A 20,641-nucleotide genomic window follows, 5' to 3' on the forward strand; every position below is an offset into this window, starting at 1 on the left:
CAATACATATGAATCCACCCTATTACTTCTCCACAATAAGGTTGACTTTCAACTTAGAGAAAAGTCTCTTTCCATTCTTCTTCAACTTCGAACAATCATTCTTCCAATGAACAATCTTTAAACAGAAAGCACATTGATTTTTTTCAAGATCGCACCCATGAGACTTGTCGCGCATTTGGAGAAATATCACCGTTGTCATCCTTCAATGCCCAATTTTTTTTCTCAGATCAACAGTGTTGGAAGTATAAGTGTCTCAACCGACTCCATCTTCGTTTACTCATTATCCCTTCGACATAACTCATGGTTCAACAACGCCGCAGTTACCTCATCATAATTCAAGGCCTTTTTCTCATGAATAAGTATCATCGTGAAGTTTCTATACTCATAAAGAAGCGAATTCAATAGAAAAAAATGATTGCCTTTATTTTCAACCTTCCCATGTAGATTTAATAGACTTATCAAAAGCTTTGTAAAATCATTCAAATGTCCATCAATAGTAACCCCATGTCTCATCTGAAACCTATAGAGTCGAAGCTTCATATGGAGACGATTCTCAATGCTTTTCATGAAATATTTATTTTTCAACTTTCTCCACAATTTTTCTTTAGATGTCTCCATCATCACTCCAGATTTGATCTCCTGAGATAAATAATTTCGAATCTAACCCCACACTTCGATTCACAAATAATCTTCTTCTAACATCATTCAAAGATGTTCATCCCTATCAAGAACTTCCTTCAAATTCAAATAACACAATGCATTTATCACCTCACAACAGATGCCAAAATCTTCTTTGTTGTCAAATTTTAACACGTCGATCTTCGCATGGTGTGTAACCACCCGATAAATTCTTTTCCATTGTCATTGTGATGTTGAAGTACCCAATCACATGTTTTTATCGATAGATTTTATTATCGATAGGTCTGACAGATAGACCAACATGCTCCGATCTCTGTCTTGCGTCCACAGCTTCATCAAAATCGCAGCTGCCCGTAAGCAGAATCTGACCAGTTTATGATACCAATTATTGTGCAAAACAATTAAAAAAACAAATTAACAAAACAAATGTACAAATGTAAAAACAACAAATATTGTGATTTATGTGGTTCAACACAAATCCACTCAAGTCCACGAAAAGATGTTCTTCCACTGTGAATAGGTGGGGAGAATAGATAAATTGGATGAATTAAGGTTACAATTCAATTAGGTTATAAAGAGAAAATTAGGTTATACAAATTAGAAGCATTTCAAATATAGGAAAAAACATGAAATTAAATCTTATCTAATTAAGTTTCATAACACAGAAAAGATCATATAATAAAGTTTCCTTAAATTAAGTTACCTAATATCAACCTTTCTAATACGTACACTTTCTAATTTACAACTATTAGATTTAAAATTTTTTATAACAAAATTGAGCTCGAACTGAAGCTCAAACATAATCTTAGAAGCTAAAAACGAACTCGAACTAAACTCGAACAAGCTATTAATAAACGAGCTCAAGCTCAAACAAGTATCTGCTTGGCTCTGTTCAGTATATTTACGGTCCTAAACAAGCTCTTAAAAAGAAAAATCCTTCCGAAGCAAAATACATGCCTAGGAATATCAGAATGCTCTCTAATGCAAAAAAAATAAGACAATCCTACCACCGAAGAAACCGAATTATCATTACTTGTCGCAATATCATTATCTTATAAACATTTTAATACAAAGATTTTCATTTTCTTATGCTAGCCAACTAAGTTTTACACGGTTTATTTAATGTTCATGTTGTTATATATTGACCATAGAATCAACAAAAAAAAAGAGAAATATGATGCTCACAATACATTCATTTAACTGATTTATGTCATGCCCTCTCACAAAATTATTCTCATGTTCCACTTCTGATTTATTCTAATAGTTCAATTGTCTAGCTAAAGAATATTATTAATATAATTAAGATATTTTCCTAAGAGAATATTACCCTTTTAAACCCAAATGCAAATTTTTTAATGAAAAACATGATTAAAACAGTGAACTCATGAGGAAAAACATTCCAAATAGGGGACATAAGAGGTTCTTTAAACTAAAAGACTTGGACCACTTCAGTACTCTCATAGTGAAATTATTCGTGTAATATACTAAATCAGAAGAAATTTACTTCAAAGAAAATATGTAGATAGCAGAAATGCAAATTTTGTTATATATTGACCATAGAATCAACAAAAAAAAAAGAGAAATATGATGTTCACAATACATTCATTTAACTGATTTTATGTCATGCCCTCTCACAAAATCATTCTCATGTTCCACTTCTGATTTATTCTAATTGTTCAATTGTCTAGCTAAAAAATATTATTAATATAATTAAGATATTTTCCCAAAAGAATATTACCCTTTTAAACCCAAATGCAAATGTTTTAATGAAAAAACATGATTAAAACAGTGAACTCATGAGGAAAAACATTCCAAATAGGGGACATAAGAGGTTCTTTAAACTAAAAGACTTGGACCACTTCAGTACTCTCATAGTGAAATTATTTGTGTAATATACTAAATCATAAGAAATTTACTTCAAAGAAAATATGTACATAGCAACAATGCAAATTGAACAAGAAAGTTTGAGGAACTAAATCAGAAGAAATTTACTTCAAAGAAAATATGGAGATAGCAAATTGAACATGAAAGTTTGAGGGCTAAATAAGATTCTTTATAACTTTCAAAGGTGGTTGGCTAAAGGATAATTTCCTATATAATATATTTTAAAAATTCACTAAAGGACACAAATAAGGGATACTATTTAAATTTGACGCATTCTAATTTAAAGTACGAGACATCCAACCTATGATTTTAATTAATTTATATTTCAACTTAATGCTTTGATAAAATGAACCCATCGACAGCAGAAGTCGTCCATTCCAAGTCCTAAGAAGCTCAAATCAGACACTGAGTATGTTAAGAAATTATTAATTAAATGATCAAATAACCTATATTTTTTTTTGCAAACTATACTTTGAGAGCAATCCATGAAGCCAACGATTACTCAATTTTAAGATAAATAAAAATACTTAATTGCTAATAAAATGATTTATAATCAGTTTAATTAATATAGCACTCCATTAAAATATTTAGGATATTAACTAAAATAATCAAAATATTGCACCCAAAAATAAGTAATTGATTATCCTCCACATTAAATAATAATAATAATAAATCTAAACTTAAAATCAGGAACTTAGAGAAATGAAAAATTCAAGAATACAACTCAACATTTGACTTTGATAGACAGCCAGCAGCACTCCTGATACAAAAATGACCCCATCGAAGTAGTCGGTAGGTATATGACATGGTTAATATTAGAAGCTTTATTGGACACTAATAAGAGCTAAAACACAACGGCTAAAAAAAAATTGGAGACCGCAGCCATACAAGACAATAACATGAAACTCCCCGTTGTATAAATAGAAACATATGTTTCAGTGATAATTATCCATATGCAATAATATGCAGTCCAAAAATAATAAATATAAAAAACCATTCAAAAGAGTTTAATACCTGATTTTCCAAAAAAGAGATGAATGAGAATCGTCGACTGCATATTGCATATGTCGTGAAGCACCCTCTGGTCTAAGTTCATCAATCTTAGTCCTCAGCAAATAAATAAGTTCTTTATATCGTGATTGTTTCTTCTTCAGCACTCGTACGAAAGCATGCAGACCGAGAATAGTAATTTCCTTCTTCTTAAGCCGTAAGATTGGTTTTACATTGAAGCGATTTTCCACGCTATGCATCCTCTTCTTAAGGAGTGTGTACATGTACCTAATCAAATGAGCCATGTATCTGAATATGGAAAAGAAACGAGGAAGTTTTACAAACAAACCATTCAATTCCAATGTATTTACATATTGACCTGTAATTTTTACATGCATTCAACTTTACCTTTTACCTCTGCATGAAAAGGTGTAGTTCACTTTTTAAAAGTTAATATGATGGTATTTTTTGAAAAAAATGTGGATGTTACGAATGTAAAAAAAGCAAAATTTAGATATATAAATACATAGAAATTGGGCACTATATATGTAAATTCTCTAAAAAATATTACTCCATAGTTGTTTGCAATATGGTTAAGAAATAAGTGACTACTATGAAAAGCAAAGGGCAAGAAATCAGATTGTTGTGCTCTAGGCATATTAATTGCCAACTTAATCTTTATGAGTCTTGCATGTAGTGCTTCAAGCCGTTGTGCTCGTACTTGATGAATTAGCGTAGAGTGGCGTGTAGCTAAGATGCGGGGCAAAGTATTAAATGGTGTGCCTGAATCTATAGTGGAAAACTTTTCTTCGAAGTGTTAATGTAGTCAAACTGAGCCTTTGTACCCTCCGTTTTGAAGCCCCAAAGCAAGAGTTTCTTAGAACTTGGGCATTGGATGCCCCACAATAAGTTTTGGAGTATTTAGATTAATAATGTTTATAGGCACCTCCAGCGTCTACAAGGATATTGTTCGGTTTCACTTCATCCTTAAAACTTACATACTGCAATCTATATCAAAAGATGAAAAAGAACAAAAGCAGTAATTATTCATTTACAAAATGAGATCCACCATCCCTAAGAAGAGAAAAAAGAGCATGTGACTTGTGTACATGTTTCAACCCAAAAACTCTCCGGTAATGCAATTGAGCACAACAATGAGCTACCTTGTTACTGTCCCTATATGTAAACTAAAAGTGCACCCATCTAAAATGGGTAAGGAACGCAAAATCTAGGCTGCCATGAGGTCGGGTACACCACACTCGATCTTGCACAGTTTGGCAGAAGTGAATTGATGATTTTAGAAAATTCACTCTCAATAACATCCACGGCCCCATAATGTCTCAATTGGTGAGGATATGGGCACTGTTCCAGTGTTCTGTCTGCACTCCAGTCAAATAAATGGTGATCCTTCGCATCTCAAATGAAAACTACTTTGCCAACCAAGTGAAAGGAAAGGAGTACCTATTCACATCGTCTTAAGGGGACGCCATAAGTGGTAATGCGATGGCCTACAAAGCCGACTAGTGTCCCAATGTTTTGGAATGGCAAAATAAAAACCCAATTGAGCAACTCAAGCATGGAGTACGGTAGCCACAAATACAGTGGGCGCGCCAAAAAGTCATCCATGCTCAGCATTATGAACTCCTCAAACAGTTGTGATCTGTGATGCAAAAAAAGTGGGCCAGTGCAATGTTGTGACTTCTGAATCTAGATAGCTCTCTAATATCTCCATCTAAGCTGTCAAACGATGTCACATTAAACCTCCACCTCCTCAAAGTACTGATACCTTCAAGAAGAGTCCCACACCTTGCCGCATCAGGGCAGCCCAAGGGAAGTTGGATGTAAAGGCCACCCCTCTCGAACTTGAGCAATTATTAGTGGGTACTCAACAATAATTTCCACCAAACATGTGCTCCCGTTAGTTCAATCGATATTTCCCAAGCAATTTGCAGTTGCCAGGTGAGATGAGAAAAACAATGTCATGGGTGAAGGCAGTAATTGTTTGCCGGGTGATCATGCTGGCGAGCTCAGACTGGACCTTGGAGAGCTGAGTATGTAAAGAAATGCGAGCAGTCATGTCCCTAAGCTCCTAGCTGAAATAATACAGGAGCCGCCCAAGGCATTCTCTATTAAATCCAGGACCTAGAGCTGATCCACATCTTCAACCTTAAAATTAGTTCAATTCGCCAAACTCCATCTCATATTGTCCCACAAGCTAGCTGGCCCATTCTGCAGCGCCTTCCAAGTGATTGAATCAGTCCAATTGTAGTGCAGTTGCCAAATATTTTGGTCATGTCTCCTTGAGTTACCGGTGAAGCAAGGGAGCTTTTTTGGCCATGAAATTCCATGCTAACCAAGTACGAACACACCTCTTCCAATGTGTGGGGGCGTACAAGTGAAGGCCCCCCAAGCCGAGTAGGTTGGCACAGGTTTCCCCAAGAAAGTTAAAGCAGCCCCTTACGGTTGAGGCCTTAATTCCAAGAGAATTTCGTACAAGTCTTCTCCAGATTGTTGAGAACAACGTGATAGGCAGGCAAAGAAAGAAGAGATGCATGCAAAGAGGCCTCCTATGACTGACCATTCAAATTTTTATTAATATAAAAATTAACAATTACAATAAATTGTGATTTCACTTGTACTAGATATTTTGCCTGGTTTATTTAATCATTACACCACCAATGCCACTGTCCACAAAAAATTAAAAGTATATTACCTTCGGTTTGTCATTCTCTTCTATGCTTTCAAAATATATTTTAATTACTTGGCTCATTGGTGTATCTTTTACATTAAAACCAAACCTTGTATGTGTTGTGAAATAGCCGGATGTTATCGGAGCTAGAAATAAAGGGGCAAATCGAGTTGATCGTGAGCACTTCATGACAATCTCACCCGGAATGGACTACGCTGAATAGACTACCTTGTGGATAAAGAAAAAGGAAGGGGTAGAAAAGGGGGTAATAAAACTGATCCATACATATAAAATGTTGTTATGTAACTAATCTGACAAGTATCAACTCATATTTGCTTAGACTGCATAGGTTGCTAGAAATATGAAGGTGGAGGAATAGGTGAGGTGGATATAGATAGTAGTTGTCAGAAGTTTGGAGACAGTAGAAAGAATTATCATGTTTTCCTTTCTTCCCTATCTACAATTTCTTCCTTCCTCGATCTTACTCTTCTCCCTCTCCTTCCTCAAGGCTCTTTCATCTATTGCTTCTTTTATCTCCATCTAACCAGCTTCTCTCTCAGAGAGGACTAACAATATGTGCTGTTGACATTGGTATCTAGTTTAGGGCACTATTGGTAAGAAAAAAATAGCGGTTTGTGAAATGCTGTAATGTTCTATATAAGTCAATGTCATGAATGAATGGAAAAAGCTTTTGGACCAATTATTTTTTTTTTTTTTGTATCAGAGCCCTAGTAGTCTCACTTTAAAATCATGAGAGGAATTAAGTTGATGTGTCATACTTTAAAATTTTGGGAGAGAGAAATTGAACATAGGTTAAGACGTGATAAAAAAATTTCTCAAAATCTGTTTGGATTTATGTCAGAAAAGTCTACCATGGAAGCTATACATTTAGTGAGAGGTTTGATGGAGAAGTGCAGAGAGAACAAGGAAGATCAGTATATGATTTTTATTGATTTAGTAAAAGCATATGATAAAGTTCCATGAGAATTCCTTTGGAGAGTTCTAGAGAAGAAAGGAGTTGATATGACTTATATTCAAATAAAAAAGGATATGTATACTAGAGTTGTTACTTGTGTTTGAACAGAAGGAGGATAGACAAAGTATTTTCCTATTTCAATTGGATTACATCAGAGATCGGCTTTAAGCCCATATCTTTTTCTTTAGTTATGAATGCTCTTACTGGGCTTTTATAGGAGGATGTACCTTGGTATATGCTATTCGTTGATAATATCCTTTTTGTGGATAAGATTAGAGAAAGAGTTCACGAAAAACTTAAATTATGGAGGTCTCCATTAGAGTTGATCTAAAACTGAATACATGGAATGTAATTTTGTAGTAGTAGCTCTAAGTGTTGTAACAATGATCAAATCATTAAAATGTGTGATCGTTTTAGATATTTCACATATATAGTTTAAAGTGATGGCCATATAGATGGGATGTTATTAGTAGAATTTAAGTTGGTTGAAGTGGAGGAATGCATCAGGCCTGTTGTTTGATAGAAAAGCGTCCCTCACACTAAAATAAAAATTTTATAAGATGGTTGTGAGACCTATAATGCTCTTAGGGCGTAGAATGTTGGTCTTTAAAAAAGAAGCATAAAATAAAGTTAAGTATTATTGAGATGAGAATGCTTAGGTGGATGAGTGGCTTGACATTTAGAGACAAAATATGAAATGAAAATATTTGTGATAGGGTTGGTGAAGCTCTAGTGGTGGACAAAATTAGAGAGAATCATTTTAGATTGTTTTGTCACATTAAACGCCGACCATCTGATGATTCTATTAAATGTTTAAGATTTGACTCTTGTTGGTAGACCTAAAAAGACTGGCAAATTGTATAAAAAATGATGCTAATCTATTAGAATTAAATGAAATTTTGGCACTCAATAGGGCGCGATGAAGAAAAATGATTCATGTAGCTGACCCCACCTAGTAAGTAAAGGCACGTTGTTGTTGTTGTTGTTGCCACAGGAACCTCACACATGATCCAATCCCAGCAAGCCTAAGTCTTCTTCCATAAACCAAAGCCCCCAAACATTACTCCTTGCCTCAGACGTGATCCATCCCTTCAAATCCCTCGACATTCTTTCTTGTGCGTGCACGACCCAAGAGTCAAACCCTCCCTCACCAGGCTGTTACTCCCTCACCCGACTAACGGTCCACTGCTTCCTCACCCAGCCACCTTCCTCTCTCGCGGCTAGCGCTCTATCTTTTCTGGCCAGCCACCGCATGAATATCTTATCTACGCCTGTTTGTGGGGGGGGGGGATACCCCATGCCCCCAGGAATCGATTGATATGAGGATGATCTCAATCTTGATAATGAGATAGATCAAAATTAGATCAATAAAAGGAAGTCGCGCATGATTTAGATCTAGACTTATTTTCTTATGATTGAGGATGTCAGAAGACGACGATAGTATTGGAGATAAAAGATTGAAATATCTGGGGAAGATAAATTCTGAGAATCAGAAGGTCTTGATCGTGCTCATACAAAGAGTTGTCATCTCAAAGGGAACCACTGCCTCAACACGTGCTTTGATGCAGGTGAAGCTACAAATACCTCCTGTGGATCTGAAACTTGATGGACTGGTCATGTGTCTGAGTTGGTCGCATCGGATCAAGGCTTCTCTAGTGGGAAAGAAACAAAAGGGATATTTGAGTGGGGACTAACCAAAGAATGACAATACTGAATGGGATGAGTGAAGAAGCACATATGTCTTGCTTTATATATGGTTGCTCAACTCGATAGTTCTATTAATTTCCTTCTCAGTAGATGACATTCGAAATGTAAGACATCTGGGCATAGCTAAAAAGGATCAATGTTAAGACTGAGAATTACACGAGTGTTCCAGATTTAGTGTGAGATAAAAGTAGAGGTACATGGTGATGGATCGATTCAAGAGTACTCCATAAATTTGGAGTGGTTGTGGGCAGATCACGATCACTTCTCACCGAGGTCGACCTGTGGTGATCTGAGGTGCAAGAAGAGGGAGATCTTTGCACGGATGAATATGCAGTTTCTAGCTCATCTACACCCGATCTTTCATCAGAGGAGATCGGTTCTCCTAGCCAAGTCAAGGATCTCTTCTTTGGATGAGGATATCCCTGCGATGATACGGGAGGAGAGTCACATGAGGCTTCACTCTAAGCCGAGTTGACTTCCAGGAATGTGATTAGCTTTAGTTGCCTCGAGCTCAGGTATGACAGGTATCCAGGGGAAGACTCGCAAGTGCTACAAATGCAATGAAATAGACCACCTGAGCAAATTCTGTCTTTGGCCAACCAAGGAGAGAGGTGTTGACATGGACAATTTGGAGGCTATGGCCATCGTCGTGGTTGTGGTCGTGGGGGTTAAAGAGGAAAAAGAGGGAGACTGATCGTCGTGGTTGTGGTCGTGGGGGTTAAAGAGGAAGACTAGACTGCTGGGGCAAATCTAATGGTAGTTGAGGACAAGGGAGAGACAAACGTGATATTTACCAATGAGACACATGAGTTTATGGAGATATTGAAGAGGAAGCAGAAAGCATAAAGCAGCAGGGGATGGGGTTGAGGATGCCTCCACCTCATCGTCATCAAGGGGTAACAATGTTACCTGTGCTTACTCTGATAAATGTACTCATGATACACATGTTTTTGTCTTTATTTCCACTACAAGGTCATCATAATAAAAAGTAGATTCTTGTGCATCTCAACATGTGAAAGGTATTGCAAGAAACTTCTCTTCCTATACTCACCTAACAGTTCTAGAGAATATCCAGACTGTTGATGGAACAACATAGCCTGTGGTTGGAAAAGATATAGTGAGGTGTACCGATTTTATAACTATGTCCAAAATTTGTATGTTTTTTCTTTCTAGTGAACATTTTATCCATTAGTATCATTATTCTCCAACTAAAATATCTTGTTCATTTAACATTCATAAGGCAATTTTTCAATAGAAAGGGGCGGGTTGGACACTTGGAACTGGAACGGGGCATAGTGAACTTTGGCACTTGAATAGTGAGGCGATGAACTCCGCATTAATATACATGATATAAAATGGAGTAGAGTGATCTGAGAAGAGTGTGGAGGATGTATTACTGCAACATCACAAAAATATGAGACACTCTTATTTAGTTTATCAAGTCGTTTGTATCATTTTTGTATGAAAAGACAAATAAACAAAAACTTGTTTGTGATGCTTGTGAGTTTGACAAGTTTACTAGAAGCTTTTATAAAAATTTTGGAAATAGGAGTTCTTGTGTTTTTGATTCTAACAATTTTGGGAACAGGAGTTCTAGTATTTTTGATTTGATATATTCTGATGTTTGCAAACCTTGTTCTACAAGTTCAATGAATGGTCATAAATATTGTGGCTTTTACTGATTGCTTTTCTCGTGTTACTTAGTTGTATCTGATGAAAAATAAGGATGATTTGTTTCCTTGCTTTTAAGATTTCGCCGGGCAACCCGGACACAATATGATGTAGTAATGAAGGTATTGCGATCTAATAATTGGAGAGAGTATACCAACAGTGTCTAGAAAATACTTGTCAACTTATAGGATACAACATCAAATCACATGTCCATACACACCGATATATATGGAATAAAAGATATAAGAAATAAACATTCTAGAGGTAGCGCAAAGCACGATTCCGATAAATGTCCCAAAACATTTGTGGGGACAAGTAGCGTTGCAACTGTTCAATTGATCAACAAAATGCCCTCAAGAGTTTTGGATTATAAGTCTCCTTGTTAGATGTTGAAAGAAGATAAAAACGTGATACTCCAATTGAAGGTAATTAGCTGTGTATGTTTTGTGAAGAATAACAGATCATTAGTAAGAAAGCCGAATCTCAGAGTTGTGAAGTGTGTTTTCATAAGTTATTATGCTACCCAGAAAGGGTATGTTTCCTGGAGCCCGATGGAGAGAAAACTCTATGTAAACATGGACGAGTCCTTTAAAGAATTCGAACAGTACTACACCCTGGAGATGACCTCACCCTTTGGTGACCCGTCAGATGCTGATGGTAAAAAACAAGAGGGGGGTGAGTAGTAATGATGTGACTTATGGGATAAATAGCTTGTTCAGAGAAACCAGACTTTATGTGAGCAAGAGATTCGGGTTGAATAGAGTGTATACAAGGAGGAGGAAGCATACTGAGGGAATTGTGTCTGCAGTGCCACTTGTGTCGGTAAGTCACCTTTCCTAGTCTACCCGACTTTTGAAACACCTATACCATCAACCTCAAACTCCAAACTCACAGGTGATATGATTACTCTTCTTCTACTTCCAACCCCATAAAGTTAAGGAGAACCTCTCGCAACAATGCAGGACATCCTTCTGATCGCTTTGGGTGAGAGCATGACGTTACTCAGTTTGCTTCATTCTCTAACATATGACATATACATGGATCATTCATTGCATCTTTGGATAATGTTTCTATACTCAAGTGTTGGTAGGTAGCTAAGGACGATCTCAAGTGAAAAGTTGTCATGCATGAAGATCTTGAGGCTCTCAATAAAAACTGAACATGGGAGATATTGTCATTGCCAGTAGAAAAAGAGCAGCTGAGTGTAAGAGGATCTTCACTGTGAAAAAAAAACCAGAACGAAAGGTGGAGTGTTACAATGAACAATTGGTGGTGAAATGGTACAAATAGACGTTGGCATTGACTATGACGAAACATTTGCACCAGTAGCAAAGATGAGCATAATGAGGACACTGATTTCTCTGGCAGTGAATGGTGAGTGAAGGTTACACCAACTCAATGTGAAGTGTATGTTTCTTCACGGTGAGTTACTGAAGGTGTATATGGAGATACCGCCTGGATTCATGAAGCAGTCTCCTCGAGTACAGACCAAATAGTAGGCAAGGTGTGCAGGTTTAGGAAGTGACTTTATGGCTTGAAGCAGTCTCCTCGAGTCTGGTTTGACAAGTTTAAAAAAGCTATGGTGGGCATGAGATATCAACAGATCAATGCCGGTCATACGATTTTTTTTCGACAATATGGATGTCAAATTACTAAATTTATTGTGTATGTTGTTTAAATGATTGTCACTGATGATGATGAGGCAAAAATCGTTCAGCTAAAGGTAAGATTTATCAAAAAATTTGAGGTGAAAGACCTTGGACAACTCAAATACTTTCTTGGGATTGAGGTAACCCCTAGACCAAAGAGGATGATCTTGTCTCAAAAGAAGTATGTATTGAATCTCCTCACAGAAACAAGCTTGTTGAGATGCAAGCCTATAATCCGTCGAATTAAGTGCAGAGACATGAGTTTGTTGATCGCAAGAGGTTGTGAGCGTGGTAAGCCGCTACATGCATGATCCAAAGAAAGGTCATATGGACCTGATGTACTTGAAGAGTGCACCAAGGAACGGTTTGATCTTCGGGAAGAATGGTAGACATTGAGGGATTTTGTGAGAGAAAGGTCATATGGACCTGATGTACTTGAAGAGTGTACCAAGGAACGGTTTGATCTTCGGGAAGAATGGACATGTAGACATTGAGGGATTTTGTGAATCTTGACTGAGCGAGTTGTGTGGATGACAGGAGGTCCACATCAGGATAGTGCATGTTTGTAGGGGGCAACTTGAAAAACAGTCAGCAATAGCAAGGTCAAAAATAGAGGCAAAGTATCGAGCCATGACCTTAGAAGTTGCCGAGATGATGTGGCTGAGAACCCTGTTGGTAGAGCTCAATGTGGGCCAAAGAGCTCAAATGAAGTTGTAGTGCGACAACAAGTCAACAATTAACATTGCCAACAACCTGATGGAGCATGATATAACCAAACATATTGATATTGATAGGTTCTTCATCAAGCAAATGTTGAATAACAGACTACTAGAGCTAACTCATGTAACAACTAGGGAGTAATTAGCTGACTACCTCACAAAAGGACTAAGTCCATCTTGTCGATGATATGTGACAAGATGGGCTTAGTGGATAATAGGTTTTGCCCATTTTGAGGGAGAGTATTGAGATTTGTATCTACTTTAGGGTCCTATTGGTAAAAAGAAAATATAGAAGAAGCTTAGGGTTTATCTGTAAATCGTTGTAATGCTCAATATAAGCCCATGTCATGAATGAATAGAAGAAATTTTTGGAGCAATTATTTCTTATTGTGCCAAACTGCTTGAGTTTATTTCATCTTCTCTTTAATAATACTACTTCCACCATCCCTCTAACAACATCTTTTCTCATTCAATCAATCTTGAGTATTTGACATATTCATCTTAAGATTCTCAATTTTCTCATGTAATTATCAATAACTTTTTTTAAGTAATTTGGAAATTTATACAGCACACTTCAAACCAGTGAGAAGAATAGCAGATAGACACAGGTTCGTTCGTCGGAATAACATACCATATCTAAGGAGCTAAAAAGAAAAAGCACTGGAGGCTGTACCTGAAAGAGAACAAAATTTTGCTGAGTATGTAGCAGGGTTTAAGTTTACTGATGCTGGGCATGGAACGTACAGAGCAGTGAAACTTCATTGCACTGAGCAAAAAGGCTTGATAGGCATTCAATGCCACCGTTGTTAGAGAGTTGATGCTGGAGTCATAAAGTAAGGGATAGCATTTAGGACGAATGTAATCACATAATTTCTTCTCTAGAGTACTTCCAGCCTTAGCACATGCATGAATAGTAATAGTTGAACTCAAATGAATGCCCCAATACCTGCTTAAGAAAAATAAAAAGGTTTCTCTATGGGGTGCACCATATAAGCTACAATGTAGTCTTTTTTTTTCTTTGGTGTGACGAGTAATCTTCATAACAAATAAATATTAGAGTAAGGCGTGATATTGAAAGTTATTTTATTGCATTAGGTATGAAATTCTTTAAAAGAATATGGACTAACTAATTCAATCGATACTTAAAAAGTATATTAAAAATTTACCTGGTGTAATCTGCTTGGATTTCAAGATTTTTACAGTTGATAAGCAAGCCACTCCAGGGAATAAATTGCATGCCATCTGCTCCAGCATAAAACCTTTTGTTGAGAGAAGGCTCCTCAATGTCGAAATTAAGACCAAATTTTTCAAAATTCATATAGCAATTAAAAGCTCGAAAACCTCTCTGCATTCGTGAGAAGAAACTAGCAGCCTGCTGTTGTGAGGTAGAAATGAAAAGAAAATCATCTATAAATCTCAACAATAGATTTTGTGGTTTATCGATGTTAAGCCAATTTGAGTAAGATCCTGCCACATAATTATTCGTGAAATATTTTCCTTCATCCACAGAATTGATATAGGATACATTCAAATTGGATGCTAGGGGTTTTCCAGATAAAAAAGATTTGTTACTGCTGCTGTGACACCTTTGATTTTCTGGCAATTGGAGGCTTCTGCGGTCTTCATTGGATCGGAAACCGAGTTTTGTTTTGTCAGTTCTTGAACTAATCTGACATGCTTTTTCAAGGAAGGGTAAAATGACATTTTTCTCAAGATGTCCATAGTAAAACGAACAAAGAAGTGAAGATAATATACTTCCCTGGGAGATCCCAACCTCTTGTAAATAATAGTCAGGGCCAATTTGCAATATGTTATGTTTCAGATGTTCAGCTAAAACACGTTGTAACATCTGGTTACTGAATTCAACACCAGTACCCTGTAAAAACAAAATTTAAGCTTCAAGTTCAGGAATTAGTTTTCCTCTTTAGGTCTTTTTGCAGACTGTGTAGATAAATACCAAACTTTTTTATTGAACAAAGCCTATCCTTCCCATTTAATAAAAAGAAAGAGAAATTATAAATAACGATATAAAATTAGAGCAACAAAGTGAAAAGAATTAGAAACAATCACTCCAATAGTCTTAGATAAATTATTTTGTAACAAATTCAGGATATAAATTCCTAAATCATACTCATTTTTTACACCAACAGTTGTCTAACTTTAAATTTCACAACCTCAAACAACGGAACTATTTTGACTCCTGTTTAATATAGTCCGTGCCTAAAATGACCACCCATCATAGTAGGCAGACCATTGAGTCAACTCCAACCCAAAAAGCTACAAATGCTAATTTTAACAAAAATGCCGCAACTCTATGGATATGAGATTCTTTGAATGACAACCATTTTTTCACAAATATGATATTACAGGGGAGATCTTACCAAAGGAATATTATCTTTGGAATTTTATTCCTAAAATTCATTACTAATTGATATAGATGACCTTCTGGTGGGAATAATGTTTAAAAAAGTTTGTAGATAGTTAGTTTATTGGGTGAGGACATGATCAGAAGTTTTCAACCGAATAGTAAGGCCTACAGAGGGATATGATGGCTGGAAGACCCATACTACTCAAGTTTAGGCAAATGTAGGTCAATTTAAAAGATCTCTTCTCGGAATGAAAAAAATAACAAAAGCTTAAGTAAAAACATTAATTTATGTTCTAGAGTAATTTGAGTTTTAACTTTTAAGGCTTTATGTAGGTGCGGAGAATAATAAAGGTGGTCGTCCACTTATAAGAGGAGTTTAATGGTTCTGTGGGCTTGAATGGTGTATGGCTAGTTTAGAGAGGTGATTGAGATGTAAAGTGAGATTTGACCATAATTTAGAGCAAAAATTTTGGAAATGTGAAAAGATTTAATTCTTTCTATGTTTACCTCTCTCATATGGGCCAGCCCCCACCATTTAATTGGGATATCTCAGGAAACCTTTGATAAGTTTATTCCCTTTCTATTTTTTATTCAGAATTATTTTATTTCCTAATTTAAGTGAGATATATTTGGTAAGCTTGTAAATAAGGAGGGATTGGTTTCTCTCTCTCTCTCTCTCTCTCTTTATATATATATATATATATATATTGGAAAAGAGCAACGGAGACTCTCTACGCGTTAATTAAAAGAAAATGTACAAAAATTGGAGGTATAAAAGCAAATATATATATATATATATATATATATATTGGAAAAGAGCAACGGAGACTCTCTACTGTACAAAAATTGGAGGTATAAAAGCAAAATTTGCAGCACACCTCTAGGGGTTTCTCTCCCCACAGTACAACGCACACTAAAAGAAATCTCCAAAAATACAGGTATACCCAAAACGAAAGAACAAAAACCCAAAAATAAGTAAACATGTGCTCCTGTATTACTAAACATGTAAAGAGAAAAAAAATGTACAAAAAATATCTTCAGTCGAGTAATAATTCTCCAAAAACACTCCCACGAGCAAACAAAAGTCCTTTGAGACTTTGGAGCGTAGACCAAAGAGATCCAAAAACAGTAGCATCCAGCGGAAGCCGTGAGAATAGAAACAGAGTAGAAAGCAGAAACCAAAAACAGGGAGACACAACAAGGCTTGTTGCAAAACCAAAGAAAACTACCAAGCAAACTAGGAGACCTGCAAGAGAAATACAAAAAAGCAGTCCCTCAATGATAAAGCCAAGAAGCACAAGAATCTAAAAATGAAAATATGGCAGATTCAAATTATCCCCATTTAGGAGACGTCTGAGAGGAGCAGTAGGATGAATGCCAACGTAACAGGCCTCCCCTGCATGTTTGGCTAACCAATCAGCAGGGGAGTTGCTCTCTCTATGAATGAATTTCCAATTTACATCTAATTGCCTTTCAGTCATTAAGGCTAAAATATGTTTAAAAGTGCAAATTATATCCCAGTCGGGAGGTGAGATACCCAAAAGAATATCATAGAACATTTTAAAATCGGTTTCCACCTCAATTTTATGAAAATTGAAAACACTAGCAACCATTAATGCCAGAAAAACGCCCCAGCATTCCGTGGCTAAAGGATTGCCAGCAGCAACGGGAGAGATAAAAGAACAGAGACACCTACCCTCATAAGTTCTAAACATGCCCCCAACTGCAACATAGACGAGATTCCAACAACCATCCACATTAACCTTAACATAACCGAATGAAGGGGAAGCCCACCTAATCAGCCGAGGGGGACTTGAAGTAGAAACATCAATACGACCAGCCCTTAGGACCTTAGTGTAATAAGCCATCACATAAGAGACAGTCATAGAAGCTGTGGGGGGAGAAGAGTTGTATTTAAAGCTGTTTCTCGAGGTCCAAATAAACCAAAAGACCAATAAAGAAAGGGGAAACCCCCCACCCTTATCATCAAAATCCTTCCATTGCCACAAATAGTTGCTTAAAATGCCCCTATGCAGTCATGAAATATCAAAATGTATGCCCAGTATATTCCAGACATTTAAAGAGAAAGCACATTAAAAAAAATATGTCTTGTATCTTCCTCCGCAACTTTACACATAGGACATCTCGAGACCATTTTAAGGTCTTTTAACTTAAGAATGTCGTCAATAAGTAGTAAAGAAGAGAGATATCGCCAAAGGAAAAATGATATAGAGTGAGTTGAGAATTTGTGCCAAATCCATTTTCCCCAAAACCAATTCTAGTGTGAATGTAAAGTGTCATATATAACTTTGCAAACCGATTGAGAGTTGTTCCTTTTCCACACGGGGGGATCCTTGCATGAAGGGGTGATAGGAATAGTAATTATATGCTTTGCATTTTGCTCTCCCACAAGAGAATATAATTTAGAGAAATCCCAGTCATCTTGAGAAAAGAAATCAGGGGTTCTAATATTTACAACTGCTTTCCAAATACGGGAATCACCAACCTTCCACATAATCTGGGAATGATGAGTTTGGGCACAATATTTCTGATGCATAAAGGAAGCACAATCTAAATTTGAACCAAAGTTTGCAAAGGTTTATTTCCACCGTATGTTTCAAAGCTTTAAAGCCTAACCCATCAGCCTTCTTAGGCTTACAAACCTTATGCCGAGAGCCCCAAATTTTCTTAGCACCATTCCCCACCCAAAGGAATTTGTTAAAAAATCTCTCCATAATATTGATAGCACTTTTTTTTGGGTTAAACACCTGAAAAGCATATAGTGGAATACTCTGACAAACACTAGAAAGCAAAGAAATCCTGCCCCCAGTAGAAAGGAAAACATTTCTCCAATCGTTGATTTTACTCTTGATTTTGTCAATTACATCATCCATATGTATTTGTTTCCTCCTTCCCATAATCAAATTTATCCTAAGATATTTGAGAGGAAGAGAGGCATGATGAAAGCCAATAAAGACAACTCTCCAATGAATAAGTTGGGGCTTAACGTGCTTGCCAAAAAACATCTGACACTTGTCATAATTAAAGAGTCTAGAATAATTCTGGAAATACTTTAAGAGCCCCATCAATTGTTTTAGAGTAAGCCTAGAGGCATTGACAAAAATAATCACATCATCAGCATAAGCAAGATGTGAAACCATCATCTTGGCCTTATGAGAAAACTGTGTGAGGGTGTAACAGCTGGAAATGGTTGAACATCCTGGATAAATAATCGAAAGTTAAAATGAAAATAATAGGGGAGAGAGGGTCCCATTGTTTGATGCCACGAGAAGTAGTGAAAAATTCATAAGAATTACCATTTACTAGCACGGAATAATAATTGTTAGTTAACCATCTTTTTATCAAGGTGCAAAAGCTAGTAGTGAATCCTCTAGCCTTCAAAACGTTGATTATGAAATCCCAATTAATGGTGTCAAAGACCTTCTTGATATCTAATTTGATAACAAGATTGCCACTCCTGCATTTTTTATTAAGATCCTACAAAATTTCCTGAGCTAAGAGAATATTGTCAGAAATATCAGGTCCTTGGCCAACTGGTGGGGGGAGATGAGAGAAGGAAGGTGTGGTTGAAGACGAGCCACAATCAGTTTATTGATAATTTTTGATATCGTAGAAGTGAGCGAGATGAACAGAAAGTCCTTCCAATGAGTTTTATCATCAGATTTAGGGATAAGAACAATCAGAGCTACAGAAAATACTTTTAAGGGTCTTCACCCTGAAAAAAACTTTGAATCACGAGCACCACCTCATTCTTTATGATGCTCCAGCAGGAAATATAAAAAGCAAAGTGAAACCTTCGGGGCCAGAATCCTTTTGAGAACTAATATCTTTAAGGGCATTGAAAATCTTCAACTTAGTGAATTTTGTGCATTTTGTGTGTGTCTGTGTCGATAAAGGCGTGAGAAGGTTTTCCTAGGGCTTGGAGTCCTATTGGAAATTTCTCCTTAAGTCTTCACACAATAGCCTTTAACCGCTCGTCCATAAGACGATGGTCTTGAGACCATAAATGCTAGACATCACAGGAAAATAAGAAGTTGGTAGAATTTCTAAAAGTGTGCGTCCCAATTCTAGTTTTCTAAGATGGTCAATAGGAACTCCTGGAGCTAGATCCTAGTCTCTAGGAAGAATAAGGAAAGACCTCAAAAAAATGAGGTCAACAAATGAACCCCCAATAAGTGTGGTGTGCTGAACAAGCTTACCGCGCGTATTGGTGTTGACCGAAGTGATCAACATGATCAAAAAAGTCATTTAAGTGTATCATACTCAGAATGAATTGTTCCAGAGTCAAATCAAATTTGAGTTGAGACATTCTACTAAAGGATTTCCAATTGAAAGACAAAGAGAGGAAGGAGACCGTGTCCCTCTAATCCTCAAACAATTCCGATAATATATCAATGACCGAAAGAGTCTCAGCATATAGAGAAGAAAATAATCAGCTGCATTAGAACCAATTTGATCTGCATCAGTGAGAACAGAACCCTCATCAGTAACAATCTTAATAATGGTATTTATATTACGATGATGTTTGATAGTAGCATGAAAATATTTAGTATTTCTGTCGTAGTTTTTGAAATGAGTGTCACAAGTTTTCTGTTTGAGGAAATCCTCCTCAATAGTGATTTCCTCCAAAAGAGTATGATGAGCATTAACTCACTTGGCCACCAGATCAGGAGTGTCTATCACCTATGCCGCTAAGGTATCGACCTCCTGTTGGGCCTTCAAGACCCTAGAATGAACATTACCACAAGTATTTATGTTCCACCTTTTTAAGTAAAAAGCAACATTCTTATGTAATTGCCACAAAATGATCCAAGGGTTACCACTCCATCTCGAGACCCGAGTCTGCTTAATCAAGTCAATAAAAGTAGGATGAACATTGAGAAATTTAAAGTGATAACGAGCAGGTTTAGAATGAAAAACCAAAGTAAGCAAAATATGATTGTGGTCTGATGCAACATGATTAAGATGTTTGACATGGATAATGTTGTAGTAACCCAGAAAAGATAAGTTTCCTAGAAATCTATCCAGCCTCTGCATAAGAAATCCCCTCCGCCAAAAATAAGGAGAACCCAAAAAGCCTAAATCATAAAGGCCCGCATCCTCAATATGTTCACAGAAACAGTTGATAAGGCTTGTATCAACCTTAGCACCACCCCTTCTCTCCTAAGGCGACAATCATATTTAGATCCCCTCCAATGAACCAATTTTCAGAAATAGTGACACTCATATGAGTAAGTTGTTGCCAAAAGAGAAGTTTGTCCTTTAAAAGAGAGCTGGCATAAATGAAGGTAGCTCAACCATAAAAATTCTCCAACTGATAATGAAGAA

The 20,641-nt window shown here is 36.5% G+C and overlaps 1 protein-coding gene across 3 annotated transcripts in view; it reads right to left on the minus strand.

Annotated features, from left to right (window-relative positions):
- Positions 1–3,335: 3,335 nt before the first annotated feature.
- LOC110021683 (telomerase reverse transcriptase) overlaps positions 3,336–20,641 on the minus strand; it is a 76,003-nt gene continuing 58,697 nt past the window's right edge. Inside the window, exons 6-8 of one of the 3 annotated variants that reach the window (XM_020720272.1) lie at positions 14,091–14,800; positions 13,598–13,744; positions 3,336–3,801 (exon numbers count right to left, since the gene is read on the minus strand). In XM_020720272.1, coding sequence (XP_020575931.1) covers positions 3,531–3,801; positions 13,598–13,744; positions 14,091–14,800 — 1,128 coding nt within the window. In that variant the 3' untranslated portion in view covers positions 3,336–3,530. Of the gene's footprint in view, positions 3,802–13,597; positions 13,871–14,090; positions 14,801–20,641 lie in introns of all 3 variants that reach the window. The other 2 variants (XM_020720271.1, XM_020720273.1) reach the window with 2 other exon arrangements.

The sequence above is a fragment of the Phalaenopsis equestris genome, unplaced genomic scaffold, assembly GCF_001263595.1.
Source record: "Phalaenopsis equestris unplaced genomic scaffold, ASM126359v1 Scaffold000139, whole genome shotgun sequence".
Lineage (NCBI taxonomy): Eukaryota > Viridiplantae > Streptophyta > Magnoliopsida > Asparagales > Orchidaceae > Phalaenopsis > Phalaenopsis equestris.